The sequence below is a fragment of the Mastigoproctus giganteus genome, chromosome 6 (assembly GCF_048544385.1).
Source record: "Mastigoproctus giganteus isolate SK-2022 chromosome 6, ASM4854438v1, whole genome shotgun sequence".
NCBI classification, from domain to species: Eukaryota; Metazoa; Arthropoda; class Arachnida; order Uropygi; family Thelyphonidae; genus Mastigoproctus; species Mastigoproctus giganteus.
This window is the reverse complement of record NC_143580.1, coordinates 177,578,601-177,595,123: the sequence shown is the minus strand read 5'-3', so window position 1 is coordinate 177,595,123 and position 16,523 is coordinate 177,578,601. Positions and strand designations below refer to the sequence as shown.

Below are 16,523 nucleotides of genomic sequence, written 5' to 3'. Positions count from 1 at the left end.
TAGTTGGAATACAAATTCTTGTATATGTGTGCAGCTCATGCAGCAGCAAAGTTGAATTTAGTTCATCTTTCGCTCTCACTCTCCGCCATCGCACCATATATCGATAGCATATGAAAAACGACCTTGAAGATAGTCGGCGGCAGTGTTGCCAAACAAAAAAAATCAAGAACCGCGTAACTCGGAGTTCGCGTAAGTCGGGGTAAAACTGTACTCCATTCATTAGAATTGTTTCCAATGCCCAATTTGTATGAAAAAACCACCAATATCTTTACAGAAGCACATACTGTCTTCCACAGAAAAATATTTCGGAAACACCTTGTGCAGTTTACTATACTGTAATTTTAGTTCTTACTTCAAGTAACTTTTTTTTTTTTTTTTTTTTTTTTTATGTGAACCCCACACACGAGAGGTATTAGAACTAGTACTTAGTATTGTGCTTGGGGTACCGTGCTCGGTTGGTGGTTGAGAAGACGAAAGAAGATATTTGTTGATATTAGACTTGAACTTCTGTAGATTGTAATTTTCAGGAAATACGTATGAAGGAAGGTTGTTCCTGAAAACGGCAGTTGATTGAATAAATGAGGAAGATGAAAAGTTGGTTCTGTGGGTTTGAAGTTGGACAGTAAATGGATGTTGGCTGGTGGCGGCACGTGTTCGGACTGTTTTGAAAGACAGCCGGAATTTTAGAAGCCAATTCAAAAGAACAGTATCCATGGAAGTATCTACAGAAAATGCAGAAGAAACAAAACGTCAATGAGACAGAGTGGAGAGACTGTTAGAGATGAGTCAGTAAGGAAGACTGGATCTCAGCCATGATGTCCATCATAACCTCAAGACTTCAATCATGGCGCCTCCGTAGCCAGGTGGGAAGGAGCAGCAGTGCGTAGCACACGCTTCTTGATTAGACCGGGGTTCGAGCCCGTCACCACCAAATACGGATGATGCGGAAAGGTCAGGGAATGACCACAGCATATCCCGGAGCAATATGGCCTAAGCTGCTAATGCTCCAAAAAAAAAAAAAACAAACTTCAATCATATTGCATGATGGAAGAAGTGGGGGGGGGGGGTTGCCAGAGCTTTGCTGTATAGACTAAACAGGGGGTTCCACCACTATAATCCTCCAATAAGTAAAGTGGTGTATTACACACAGTGGCATTCTTGTGTATGGTGTGGGCATCACACATTGACCTCTGTTTACGTTGGTTTTCATCTGGGTGGTCACCTCTAGTATGCTAGGTGATGTATTTCAAGACTTGCACGTGGGGGTTGTACCCAAGGTTACTAAGAGTGCCACATCAACATGAAGGTGCAAGATGAGGATTCAGCTGTCAAAGACCACTTGACTTTAGACTCCAAAATAGCAAGCCCAGCTTGGATACCTGAGCAAATGTCTGTGACAGCCTCAAGGACCACCACCAATTATGGTATCCCCTATCAAAAACATGAAAATGGTTGCAGCTGTTGATCATTATTCTGCCCTACATGAAAGCACAGCCTCCACCATGTGTCCCTTTCTCAGAGGTTGGAGGGATAATACCACATTTCTTGTTGTCTCCAGAAGAAATAATGTCTAGAATCTCTTTGTAGGCTAAACTGGGACTCGTCAGAGAACGGAATACGCCATTTGTCAGGGCTCCAAGTCACATATTCGTTGCACCATTTTCGACAAATTCTGTGGTGGTTTGGGTTTAATGGGATACAGATCACTGGCTTCCTTGCGTAGAGTCCACTTGAACTGACCCTTCTTAATGCAATCTGGTCGGAAATGTTTTCACCAACCTCAAGAGACAGCTGATGACAACACATTGTAGGGTTCCATCTTGCTGTTAGAGTCAGATAGCAGTGTGTTCTGATTGACATAGCCCTCGGGCAAACCTTGGCCAGTTCTTCTTATAATGGTTCCTGTCTTCTGAAACTGCTTCCATAGTGCCAAGGTGAAACTACATGACACATTAAGCCTACACGACATCTAGAATTAGTTGTGCCACCTCCACCTGTGACTGCTCAAGCTTCAAGTCATTGTCAGCCTGCCTTCTTTGAGAAGGCAGGCCAACAATGACTTGCCATCCTGAGTGCTGGAGATGTAGATATCCACTGAGCAAGTCAAAAAATGGAAATGAAGTGATGTGGTCACACCCATGTTTTTATAGGCACGAATAATTTGCATAACGTGCAGCTCTGTAACGTGGTAAATCGATTTCTATTGGATACCCAGAATTTGAATGCAAGGATGCTTATAATATTCGCCTTCAGCAATAAAATATTTTGTTTTGCTAATTTTGTCGAGCAGAGTATTTATATCTAAACCATTTTTTGTAAGTTTCAGCAGAATTAATATTTTTTTTTTGTTTTTTTTTTTTTAAATAAAGATGTAAAATATATAGCATGTGTTAAAATTTTTAATTTTAATTTTCATCACTAAAATTTTTAATTTTAATGATGAAATATTGATGCCATTTAAACAGAATTCAAAAAACCTAAAACAATTTCAAAAAATTAAAGAGGAAGTTTGGGACTTGTCACCATTTTTGCTACATTTCAGATGCCATGACTGCTAGGTTAACTAAAGTAACAATACACTTCTTCACTGATACACTGCATTTTATTTAGGATAGTGCAATAGCAAGGCGACCCGTGACAGAGCAACTCCACAATGAGATCAATGCACTAAGTAAAAAACATATCTTGGTCAACGCTACTTTTTTTTTTTTTTTTTTTATGAGAACCCCAAACACGAAAGGTATCAAAACCTATGGTACTTAGTACCGTGCATGGGTTGAAGGAGAAGTATGGGGAGAGGGGGATGCCGGAAACTTTGCTCTAGAGATTAAACATGGGTTTCACCACTTCAAGCCTCCAATAAGCAAAGTGGTGGTATTTCACCGGTTGATGAAAGTCATCCACCACCTGAAACAAAGCTATGCTCTTATATAGCTCTTGTAGCATAAGGTGCTTGACAGAAACTCATTACTTCAAGAAGTGTTTGACTAACAGAAAACTCTAGCAAAAGCAACGAGGAAGTGACATAGTTCTTACGGAGACAGTACAACTAGATAAAATTGCACATTCTGCATGAGCAGTGCAGACAGGCTGCCAGGACAGCTCATGGGGTTTTGCCAGTGATTTACAGGAACTTCGCTAGCAGAAATATGGAGATAAATAAATAAATAAATTTTCTGTTTATACTCTGGGACGACCAAATGATCAGAGGAGTTCACTAGATAGACAGAATACAAGAAACAGCACCGTATTCAGCAGTCACGGGCTTGAACCCCGGTCACTCAAGGCACGTGTACTTATGCACCCGCGCGCCTGACCACTAGGCTACGGCGACCTTTATGATTATATGATTGTGCAAGGCAATGATTAGGCCTCATCTTGAGTTCTGCATACAGGTCTGGAGGCCTCATTTTAGGAAGGATAGAGATCTGCTGGTATGGGTGCAGGGAAGGGCAACAAGATTGGTGAAGGGGAAAAAATATGCTCTTACCAAGAAAGGGTTCAGTTCTGCAAATTGCAACATCTGGAGGCAAGGCATCTGCGAGGTGATCTGATTGAGGTGTTTAAGGCTTTGAATGGATTGAGAAAACAATGCTGATGGCACTCTTCTTCGGACTACATACAGATTTGTTTGTTTGAGGATTTTTTAGGCACATCAGCATCTATGGCCATAGTGCTCCATACATATTGTAGGTATGTATGCTATTTCTTTAGAGATCGATGTAATTACAAAGATAGTACCAAAAAATTAGTTTTTGACTAATTAAAGGAGGTGGTATACATTCATCAATTTGAGAAAAGTAAAAATATTTGAGATTTGTTTTATTTTCCAAAAATGAAATAAGTGTTAGGTCTTCTGTTGTGACTGGAGTGAAGAGATTCTGGTGTTCTACTGCAAACTTTGTGCATTCCACAGTGTTAAGGTGATGACACTGAGGAGAAATTTCCCCACTTAAAAGAAAACCATGAATAATATTAGTGTGACCTATTAGCAGATGAGCTAGTATTGCCTCCTACTGTTGAATTGAACTAAAGCTTGAAGGCCATTACTCACGTTTTCGCTTGATATTTCAAAGCTTATTGTTAAGTTGATTTTTCCATGTTAACTGCCACTGGTACATGCATTTTTCATGGATTATTTGTCTATTTTCTTGATGTGGGCCTTTCCATTTGTCATCGGGTGGTAAGTCGGCTGATTTTGCAGCATTTGTTGGCTAATTCATTTCCTGGAATTGCCATATGTCCTGGGACCCAACAGAAGTGTATCTTTCTCACAAGTTCAGATAAGGTATACAAAGAGTTTATTTCTTTTAGGACTGGGTAGGTGATGTTCATAGTGTTTTCCAGGGATTGAAGTGCACTTAGAGATACCGTTTTCAATATCAGATGACTACACACAGAACGCAGCATTAATTCAAAAATTGAGGAAGTATGGTTGCAAGAAGTACAGAAGTGTGCCTTCAGCCAGTGGGTGATAGATTAGCATTAGCATATGATGCAAGAAAGCAAGCTTAATAAACATCACAAAAAAACCCTTCCCATTTCACCCATCCATTCTTTCCTAATGTTTGTTTGTTTGTTTAGTTCTGCCTTGAATTTATTTAAGCTATCCACAAAGACAGATGGAAGTTTGTTCCATCAATCAACTACCCGCTGGCTAAAGGAAAATTTTCAAACATCCATTCAACAACTGTCTTTTCTCAATTTCAGTTTACATCCCTCCCCAGGTTTGTAATCTGAGCAAGAGGAAGAATCCCATCACCATTGAGCCTGCCCAATTCATTCAAGGCCTTATACACCACAATCACATCACCCTGAAGGTGCCTAGTCTCCAGATGCTGCAATTTGCAGAACTTAAGCCTTTCTTCGTAAGAGCACCCCTTTGTTCCCCTCACCAGCCTTGTTGCCCTTCTCTGTACTCGTTCTAGCAACCCTAAATCCTTCCTAAAATCAAGCTTCCAGACCTGTATGCAGTACTCATGTGGCTTAACCATTGCCTTATCCAAGGGAACAATCAACTCCTTATCCCTGCTTGAAAAATTCCTGTATATCATTGACAACACCCCATGAGATAATCTTGCAGCCTGTCTGCACTGCTCAGAAAATTTCATATCTCACCTGCACGATTACCCCCAGGTCTTTTTCACTCTCCACTACCCTGAGTGTAACACCACACAGTTGGTACATTTCTCTGAGGTTACTGCTACCCATATGCAGTATTTTGCATTTGTCGATGTTAAACTTCGATAGCCACTTCTCAGCCCATCTGCCCAACTTTTCCAGATCTTGTTGCAGCAGCATACCGTCATTAACAACACTTCCAACCTTTGTATCATCTGCAAACTTTGATATTAAGCTTGATATACCTTCTTCAATTTCATTGATGAATATACAAAACAACAATGGGCCCAACACCGAACCCCAGGGAATACCAATAATAGCATTAGTCCACAAAGAGTAGTGTCCACTGATTAGTACCACTCTGTCTTCTCCCACTCAACCATCCTTTTATCCGTTGTAGCAACATGCCCTTAATGCCATACTGCTCCAATTTGAACATTAGTCTTCCATGGGCAATAGTATCAAAAGCTTTCTGAAATCCAGTTATATGACATCAAAATTATTTTTTTCCATCCAGTTCCTTTGTGACCATGTCATGGTATCCTATCAAATTGGTAGGACAAGGCTTCCCCTAAACAAACCCATGCTGTGACTGAATTATTACTGCTGTTTTGTCTAGATGATCCTGCAATGCTTCAACTAGTGACTCCATTATTTTCCCTGGAACAGAAGTCAAACTTACAGGTCTGTAATTACTCGTGTAACCCTTTGAATTGGAGATACATTTGCACATCTCCAGTCCGTGGAGACTTTCCCTGAGTCCAAGGATGCTCTCATAATTATGGCTAAGGGTTTGCTTACTTCCTTTGCTGCTTCCTTTAATATAACTAGATAGATCCCATCCACCCCAGGTGCCTTTCTTATGTTTAACTTCAACAATTTCTCCTCCACTTTGCTCTCAGTTATTACAAAATCATTTAACTCCCTGTTAGATTTTGATAATCATCTGGCCCTCTCCTACTTGAATAACTCCTCATGTGTGAATGTAAATGCAAAATACCCATTTAGTTTGGCAACTATCTGAGAATGACCATCTACAGTCAAACCATTGATATCAAATGGACCAGTCTGATTCATCCCCTTCCTTTTAGAGTTTATATAAGTAAAGAAGTCTTTGCTGTTTTTCTTTGCATTCACTGTCAAAGATTTCTCATAATCTGCCTTCGCTTGCCTAACCTCCATTTTGACTTGATTAAAGACTAGCTTATTTTTAGTAAATAATATAGAGATTACCTTTGATCTCTTTTTGGAAGGCATCTTATCCAACTCTCCTAGTCCATCATGTAAATTAATTAAAATACAATGAATTTAATAAACTACATTTTAATGTGTTCCATAACAATAGCTACAACACCTACTTAATAATCCGGAATCACCGTTGAGGCCCCCAACCCAACCCCAAAACTATCAACCGTGACGCAATCATCAGTATAGGAAAACATTATGTCAAATTTGAGGTTGTGGCCTCGACGGTGATTCCTGGTTATTAAGTCGGTGTTGTAGATATCATTATGGAACACATTAAAATGTAGTTTATTAAATTCATTGTATTTTAATTAATTTACGTGATGGACTAGGAGAGTTGGATAAGAAGCCTTCCTATAAAGCGATAAAGGTAATCCAAGTATTATTTACTAAAAGTAACAAAAAAATATAGGAGATATTGAGAAGATAATAGCTCTTATTAAACTAGACTAGCTTATATATACCATAGGCTTCTGTGTCACCTGATAATTTATATGCATCACATGCATTTTTAATCTCTGCCACGAGTCTAATTAGTTCATCTGACGTCCATTTGGGCCTAAACCTAGAACAGTATTTCTTAGTTGGAACAAAAAGCCTAATAGCTGCCAAGATTACTTCCCTGAATGCTTCCCATTTAGAATTTGTTATTGGTAACAGCATCAGTTGGTCCCACTGTATAGAACTTAATTTCTGAAACCACCTGTGGTCACCTTTACGAAAGCAAAAACCCTTCCCTTTACCCCTGATGCTAGTTACATCTTTAAGTAAATCCCACTTCAGTAAACTGTGGTCACTGCCACCTAGTGGTTCCTTTATCTGTAAATTCTTAATGCATGAATAATCATTGCTGATAATCAGATCAAGAGAGTTAGAGACAGCTTCCATTTGTTGTTGTGGAAGAGGTTAGATTGAATAAATTCAAGGAGAAACCAGATATACTGGAGGGGGATGGACAGCTTTTGAAGCATCAGTCTGATATTTCATAAGCTTGCTTACTTGCATCAATTCTGCTATCAATACTAATATGATTAAATGGGTCTTAAAATTATCACCCACTGTAAATATCACCATTTTCAAGAAGTTTCACGCATTAATGCATCCAACATGATTTCTGTAATTGAAATGGTACATTTAAAAAAAATGTCTCTATATGTACATATTTATCACATAGGTAAACAATTATAACTTCCCCTGATGAGTACACTAATCATGCAATGCATCATGACATCATATCATGTGCTGGCACCGAGCACCAAAAAAAAAAATTTTTTTTTTTTTATATAATTATATATTTAAATGTATAGCAAAATTGCTAATGCTAAAAACAATTCTGTCACAGAAGTTCAAATCACTGGGTTTTCCGGGTCCAGCTGTTTATCAAATTTTTGCCAAAATACTGGAGTTCTCAGATTATGAATAACGGACGAACAAAATAAATTCAACATTTCAGATAAGATAAAATTTTTAAAAATGTTAATTTATAGATTCATAAACAATTTGGATCCACAAAAAAAAAAAAAAAATTTTTTTTTATTATTAGTCATGTTGATAGTTTTGGATCAAAGATTTAGAGAAATTCATTTTATAGTTTTTTTTTTTGTGGCTTGGAAAAATAAAATTTGTTTAATGAAATTGGTGAAAGCTGATAAGTTATCTAATTATTTCACTAATGCAATAGCAGATAATGTATAACTAAAACCAATTTTGAAGAATAATGGGCCTAATATAAACAGCTCACATTCTAAGAATAAGATTTTGCAATACCTGAACATACAACTGTATCAAACTTCAGTGAAGATATTACAGAATTGTGGATAAAATAAAAGCTGCCCATCCTCATCTCCAGAATGTTGCTGAGAAGTACACAAATATTACTACAACAACCTAAGTTCCATTTGAATGATTATTCTCAAAGGCAGGAGCTACTGCAACCAAAGCTTTAAATCAACTTATTGGCCAAAGATTGTCAAAATTTACTTTTCTAAATTCATTGTCAAAAAGAATACTGGTTTTGAGTTATTAGTTTAACATGTGTGCATTCATTTCTCTAATATCAGCTTACATTATATCATTTCTCTGATATCAGCTTACATTATATCTTAATGTCAATTTAATTATAATTATTTAAACATTCACTTAGTATAACTTGGTGAAATAAATTTCAGTTCATCAACATATTGAGTGCAATATATCAAGCGAAAGATATATCAATATATTTAATTTTTTTTTTTCCAACCTTAGTGGAGACAGAACGCTGTAATTACTATTAGTATTAGTAATGGCCACATGGTGCAAGAAAGCCTATGGCTTATGCTGCACCAGCAAAAAAAAAATAATAAATAAAAAAACCTGAACAAAACAATGATAAAAAAAATAAATAAATAATAATAATTAATTAAAAAAAGGAAATTAAACCTATCATCCTATGCACTTCCCTGACCTGAAGGTACTATCCAGATGACCTTTGAATTCCCCAAACTGTCAGCCTCTACCACCCATGTAGGCAACTTATTCCAGTAATTTATAACTCGCTGGCTAAAATAAAACTTCCTGCAGTCCAATCTACACATTTCCCCCCGTAACTTGAATTTATGTCCCCTAGTTCTAGCATCATTTATAATCTTGAAAATTTCATCCTCATTCATTTTACTGATGCCTCTCAGAGCCTTAAACACCTCAATCAAATCTCCTCTAAGGTGTCTAGTTTCCAAACTCTGCAACCCACATATTCGAAGTCTTTCTTCATAAGGACGCCCTTTTGCCAATCTCACCAGGCGAGTGACCTGTCTTTGCACCCTTTCAAGAAGCTCGATATCTTTCTTTAGGTGCGGTCTCCATACTTGAACACAGCATTCCAAGTGTGGTCTAACAAAAGCCTTATATAATGGGATTATCACGTCCCTATCTCTACTTGCAAAAGTTCGATAGATCATCGATAGGACACCATGGGCCTTCCTTGCAACCTGTTTACAATGCTCAGAGAATTTCATGTCTGACCGTATCGTAACACCAAAGTCCCTTTCCTCCAGTACTGGGTTTAGTTGAACTCCACCAAGTGAATAAGTTATTTTGGGATTACTGTTTCCCAGGTGTAATACCTTACACTTTGTTGGATTAGAGCACAACTGCCATTTTTCTGACCATTCCTGAAGTCTATCTAGGTCTCTCTGAAGAAGCTCAGCTTGACAGTGATCATTAACCACTCTACCAATTTTAACATCATCTGCAAATTTAGACATCACTCCCTCTATCCCTTCATCAATGTCGTTTATGAAAATTAAAAACAACAGTAGTCCTAATACTGATCCTTGGGGAACCCCACTTCTTACATCAACCCAATCTGAGGAATAGCCATTTATTACAACCCTCTGCCTCCTGCCCTGAAGCCATCCTGATATCCATCTAAGGATTTTCCCAGTGATTCCAACCTGTTCCAGCTTATAAAGCAACCGCTCATGTGGGACTGAGTCAAAAGCTTTGATGAAATCTAAATAAACAATATCGAAATTATTTCCTAAATCCAGCTCGTGAGGGACCCTTTCGAAATAGCAAACCAGATTTGTTAAACATGATTTTCCCTTTACAAAACTATGCTGAGTATCCTTGAGAATTTCAATTCAATTCAAATGAGCCTGAATTCCACCCTTGATCATTGTCTCCATGATTTTCCTTACCACTGAAGTCAGACTGACAGGTCGATAATTTCCCACTTCACTTTTAGAGCCACCCTTACATATGGGAGATACATTGGCACTTTTCCAATCCAAGGGAATCTCCCCAGAATCTAGTGATGCTCACATAATTAGCCTCAATGGTTCAATGCACTCACTTGCTGCCTCCCTTAAGATTATGGGGTAAAAGGTAAAGGTAAAGTGCAGCCATTATCAACCCACTGCAGGATGGAAGCCTCCTCAATTCCATGAGCCTTACTGCCCTGTAGGCTCGAAAGTTTTTTCATTAAATAATCTTGCGAAATTTCAATATCATTAATTACATATTTTTCAACTTCACTCCCACAATAGGTTTTTCATTTGTAAATATCGATGCAAAATAACTGTTGAGTTCATCTGCAACAGCAGCTGGTGTATTTAATAATATCGCCTTTCCCTTATGTAAAGGTCCGATCTGGTTTATCCTGCTCTCCTTGGCATTTATATATGTGAAGAATTCCTCGTCCCTCCTCTTTGCTCTGTTTGCTAGTGATTTCTCATAAATTGCCTTTGCCTGTTGAACCTTTTCTGTGGCTCTATTACAGATCACCTTGTAGCTGTTATAGGCTTCAATACTTTTTTATTGCTCTGTAACCTTTCCATGCCACCTTTTTTTTGCTCAAGTAATGTGGCAACTTCACTATTCATCCAACTTGGAACCCTCCTCGTGGAGTATTTTTTTAATGGTATATACACATTCAAGGCATCTGTAATTAATGTTTTAAAAGCGTACCACAGTTCAAATGTATTCATTCTCTGCACGATATCTACCCAGTTAATAGAGGCCATGTAGTACCTTAAGGCATCGTAATTTCCTTTTCTGAAATTAAAACCCATTCCTTTTCCTTTTACTGCTGCTACCTCTCTCATCATCATCCAATGTAGAACTCCGTGATCACTTCCTGCTACTGGTTCCTCTACTGTCAGCCCTGTTATGTCATCTGATTCATGGGTGATGATGAGGTATAGGATATTCTTTTCTCTAGTACTTTCCCTGACATGTTGATAGAAATAAGTCATCTAGTTGATTTAAAAATCTTGTTGTTCTCCATGTCAAGTTTCCTTCCCATTTACTCCAATCAATTAGAGGCAAATTGAAATCATCCATAATAAGACACTGAAGCTTACTTGCCCATTCCATTTGCATGTAGAGGCTTTCGTCAATCTTCACAATCACCTGGTCTGTAGATTACTCCTACTCGCATTATACCTTTGTTTCCAACTATCTCACACCATGCAGATTCTATACTAGCATGTGAAACGTCTGAATCCGGGAAAGCTATCGTCACACTCAGGCTGCTTCTGATAAGAAGCATTACCCCTTCTATCTACCCTATCCTTCCTAAATACATTATACAAGCCGTACTGAAACTCATCATCCCCAATTTCCAGGTGACACCACGTCTCCGTAAGCCCTATTGTGTCCGCGTTACTTGTTTTAACTAGCAGTTCGAATTCGCTCATTTTATTGACTATACTTCTAACATTACCTGTGAAAACAATTAAGACTTACTGTTCTTGTATATTTAACAACCCTTGAAGTTTTTTAGGCTCTCTTCTCTGGAATTAGCTACCCACTCAGGTGAAACATTCTGCCCCCAGAATATCTAGATAATACGTCCAGTTGGGGTAACAGATAAGAACTCTTAAGGTATTTGCAAGAGTTACTTTGACCAATATTATCAGATAAACGTGTGTCAGTATTACCCACATCCTCCCCCCTAACTAGCAGTTTCCCTGAACCTTTAAGGTATCCTCAATAATACTGGCAAAAACTTTTGCACCACCTTTGTTTAAGTGTATCCCGTCTCTACAAAACAAATTCCTTCTACCTACAAGTGTGGGCCATGCTGACAGAAATTTCCCCCCTAAAGTCTTGCAGAGTCCTTCAAGTTTTGAGTTTTTCCACAAGGCTTTTAACATATAATCCCTCTTATCGTGTCTCGGCAGAATTGCAGACACATAGTCATTGTGGCCTAGCGTGCAGCATTTCCTCAGCATGGTTCTGTATTTTTCCAACAAATCGTCAGATCATGTACGTTTAATATCATTAGTCCCCACATGAATAATATTCTCTTTACCCTCCTTAAAATCACCCACCATTTCCAACACACTCCATTCAATGCCTCCTGTGGTCTTCCGTCAAAAAAAGCTTTTCTTGGCGCAGTATAACTTTAGCCGTTTTTGCGCCAATAAAATCAAAATCAAACTCAAACTCCGTCAAAAGGATGTCAGAAGGATTTTGACGAATCTTGAGGCTAAGAAAGCTCCAGGTCCTGATGGTATTTCTCCACTTGTTCTCAAAACCTGTGCTCCTGTACTTACTCCTATTCTTTGCCACCTTTTTTCACTTTCTTATTCCAAAGGTGTTTTTCCTTCTGCTTGGAAATTTGCTCATATCCAGCCAGTTCCTAAAAAGGGTGACAAATCCCTACCATCCAATTATCGTCCCATTGCAATTACTTCTACTCTTTCTAAAGTAATGGAGAAATCAATTAACCGCCAACTCTTAAACTACCTAGAAACTTTCCGTCTGATCAACGATCGCCAGTATGGATTCCGTCAGTGTCGATCACTGGTGATATTCTGGCTTATGTTACCCATTTATGGACTAATTCAATGGAAAGGTTCGGTGAAATACAAGTATTTGCTCTTGACATCTCAAAGGCTTTCGATCATGTTTGGCATAAATGTCTTCTAAACAAGCTTCCATCTTATGATTTGCCAACTGTTTTTAGTAATTGGTTGTCCAGTTTTCTCTCTGATCGCTCACTGAGGGTGATGGTAGATGGCTCTCTGTCTTCTAACTTCTCCACTAATGCCGGTGTCCCTCAAGGTTCAGTTCTTTCCTCCACTCTTTTCCTCTTGTATATTAATGACCTTCTTCCACTGACTGGAAATCCTATCCATAGTTTTGCCGATGATAGCACATTGCATTCTACTTTCCATTTTGAGAAACCTTGCCCTGCTCTACAAATATTGGTTCCTCTGCATCTAAAAAACTTGGTTTTCTCTTTCACTCTCGGCGTTACTTTTCTTCCAAACAGCTGCTCACTCTGTATAAATCGCAAATCCGCCCTGCCATGGAATATTGTTCCCACATCTGGGGTGGTGTTGCCAAAACCTCTATCAGGCTTCTTGATTCCATTTGGAAGAGGGCAGCTAGGTTAATTAATGATTCATCTCTAACAGAGTCTCTCCACTCGCTGTCTCATAGACGTACTGTTTCTGCGTATGCCTCTTCTACAGATACTTCCATGGGCACTGTACTTCTGAATTGGCTTCTATAATTCCTGCTCTCTCTCTTTCAAAACAGTCCGAACACGTGCCGTCACCAGCGAACATCCATTTACTGTCCAACTTCAAACTCACAGAACCAACTTTTCATCTTCCTCGTTTGTTCATTCAACTGCCGTTTTCTGAAACAACCTTTCTTCATACGTATTTCCTGAAAATTACAGTCTACAGAAATTCAAGTCCAATGTCAACAAATATCTTGTTTCGTCTTCTCAACCTCCAACCTAAGCACGGTACTAAGTACTATAGGTTCTAATACCTCTCGTGTTTGGGGTTTACATAAAAAAAATAAAATAAAAATTTAAGATGTAAACCAAAAAAGCCAGTGAACATTGGCTTTAAATTGTAATAATTTAACTCAAAAATTAAACTCTAAAATTTATATCCACCTTCACCAAACTAAAAAGCCTGTGTTGCACACTGGCTTTTTCATTTGGTTTATGCTATTTTAACATTTTTTAGGTTAACAATATATGTTAACCTAAGCTGTGTTCACAAATATTACCTTCTGATTACTTGTATCCCAACTCCTATAAACAATGTAATTAGATTGGCAAGCTATGCAGGGTAAATAAAATACAGTAGAACATCGATTATCCAGAAGTCAGTTATCTGAAATAATTTGAAAGGCTGATTTTTCTTCTTTTTTTATTAATGGCAGTATTTGAAACAAATGTTTATTATGCTATGAGAGTATTTCTGTGTTTTTTACACCATATAACTGGTGAAATGTTGGATTAGGACTAATGGGTTTTCTCGGAAACCATGAGTGATAAGAGTTTAGTCGTTTGCTTCATTGAATCCAATTTTCCATGGCATATTTTGTTCTCTTCATTTCACATTGTTTAGTTTAGCTCCAGATTCGGTAAAAATAATATCAGCCTGAAACTGTGCGATTTATTATTTCTCTCAGTTTTTTTTTACGGTAAAATGTTAACGAAAAGAAACAGCACTAAAACAGGAAGAATACATTTAATATTTTTATTTTAATTATTTTTTAATATTTATATTATAATATTATAGTTTAATATTAATATTTTTAAGAAACTTGAGAGATTTCACAGCAAAAAAAAAAAAAAAAAAAAAAGTCACAAGAAACGAAACAAAAAAAAGATCGAACATTATTTTAAAAAATTATTCCTAAATTTTTTTCCACATAAAATTTGCCGTAAAATACCTATCCGAATATACATACATATGTAAATGTGCAAATTTTTACGTATAATTTATTATTTTTTTTTAAAATTAAATAAATTTAGTTTTTTTCATGCTATTTAAAGCCTTTCTTTCTTTTACCTTAATACATTACAACAGAATTTATTTAATTTTACCTTATGTTCAATTATTCAGAAAATTTTGCTATCCGGAAGAGGTCTGACAATTATTCCAGATAACTGATGCTCTACTATATAAGCATAATAAATGCCAAGGCGTCTCCTGGTACCCTGCCTCCAAATTTGTCCTCCTCCACCAAATGATAGTCTCATGAAGGTAGCCCATCCCTTAGGTCAAGTGGTGTAATCGCCAACATTTGACAGGAGGACTCATTAGACCACTAATTATAGTTAGAAAGTATGGTATGGTGAATTAAATAAATCTTTACTGAATGTACCACAGCCTAGAAATAACAAATGACAAGGTGCATTATGCCTACCACAGCAGGAAGCCAGGACAAAGTAATAAAGAGAAAGACCAATTATCATAACAAAATGTTTATTTTGTGCGGGTTTGGTGTATTAATCTGATATAAAAGAATTACTGAATGCAATACGATAGAAATAAAATTTTCTTTGAAAATGTAAATAGGTAAATGTGTAAGAACTCCAAGAATTCACTGAACGTTTGATGCATTTATTGCAATTTCTGCCATACTTTTATATTACAAATATATATATTTATTTAGTTTTTTACACACAGGGATGGTCCCAAGTAGGGGCTGAAGAGACTATAGATCTCCCCCTTATGATCAAAATGTGGATTTCTTTTATACTACATGATTAAACAGGCCTTTCCCCTTATGATTAAAATAGATTTTTTTTAAATGCTACATAATTAAATAGACCTTTCTTCCTATGATCAAAATGCGGATTTTTTAATGCTACATGGTTCAAGCTAATATTTTACCCAGAACACTGCTGTACCATTCCCTTACAAAATTCTGAGACTTCTCCCTTACACACGACTGCAATCTTTACCCTACTAAAAAATTATTTGAACTTGCAATAGACATCAATTACGATCCATAAAACATTTACAAATAAGAGGCAAATATAACTTAAGGCATAATTATTACACAAGAGTTGATGATCCGGTAAATCCATGTAACATTTCTTTTCCATCTCAGAGTGAGGATAGAAACATAAACAAAACAATAAACTTCGAAAGCATCAAGGAGTAATGTCAATGATTTTATAGCAAACGCCATTTTGAGGTAAGATGGCGTATAAACGTCGATTGTTCATCAAATTATAAAATTAGCTGAGGTTTCATATATATATAAAGATATATTCCACATTTAATATATTGCCGGTTGAATGGGGCACATGTCGGTTATTTCTGAATGAAAAACCATTACATTTAAATATTCAAAAAATATACTTACTTGTAACTCTGCTCTTTCGACCTCCCACTGGGCTCTTTCCATTTCAAATCTTGCCCATTCATGTTGAATGAAGTGCAGTATTCCAGGTATTGAATAATGCGGTCTTTGATTATGGTCCTCCTGAGTTTGTTTACCACTAACACTGATTCCTGTAGGAGGAGGGCCAAGCTGCCCTACATGATTCTGTGTTGCTGGACCGTCCTCCATTATTGCATGGTCGCCATTTACATGCTCCACCAGATTGTTAGCAAAGAATGATGGGAAACGATGGGATATTTGACGTAAGGATTTGTTTACGAAAATCAGTCAATAGGTGGCTCTCATAGTTTCGCGGATGAATCATTAAAAAATTACGGAAATAACGTTGAAATTTGACGTAAGTAGGGTTTGGAAATGTACGTATAATAAAAGAACAAACTAATTGGACAATGGCAAAGTTAACTGATATTCTTTTTTACGCACACTGCACATCAGAGTACTTGTCTATGAAAGGTGAGAGCCGATTATTTCATTCCACGTGTGAAAGGTTTCAGAATGAAATCTAC

General features: G+C 37.3%; 1 protein-coding gene across 5 annotated transcripts in view; it reads right to left on the bottom strand.

Moving 5' to 3' along the window:
- The window catches only part of LOC150084775 (striatin-3-like), a 751,872-nt gene extending 735,659 nt beyond the window's left edge, over positions 1 to 16,213 (bottom strand). For all 5 annotated transcript variants that reach the window (XM_090376594.1, XM_090376597.1, XM_090376596.1 and 2 more), the window contains exon 1: positions 15,979 to 16,213. In XM_090376594.1, the coding sequence (XP_090232720.1) occupies positions 15,979 to 16,185 (207 nt within the window). In that variant the 5' untranslated portion in view covers positions 16,186 to 16,213. The remainder of the gene's footprint in view (positions 1 to 15,978) is intronic.
- Between the last annotated feature and the right edge of the window lie 310 nt (positions 16,214 to 16,523).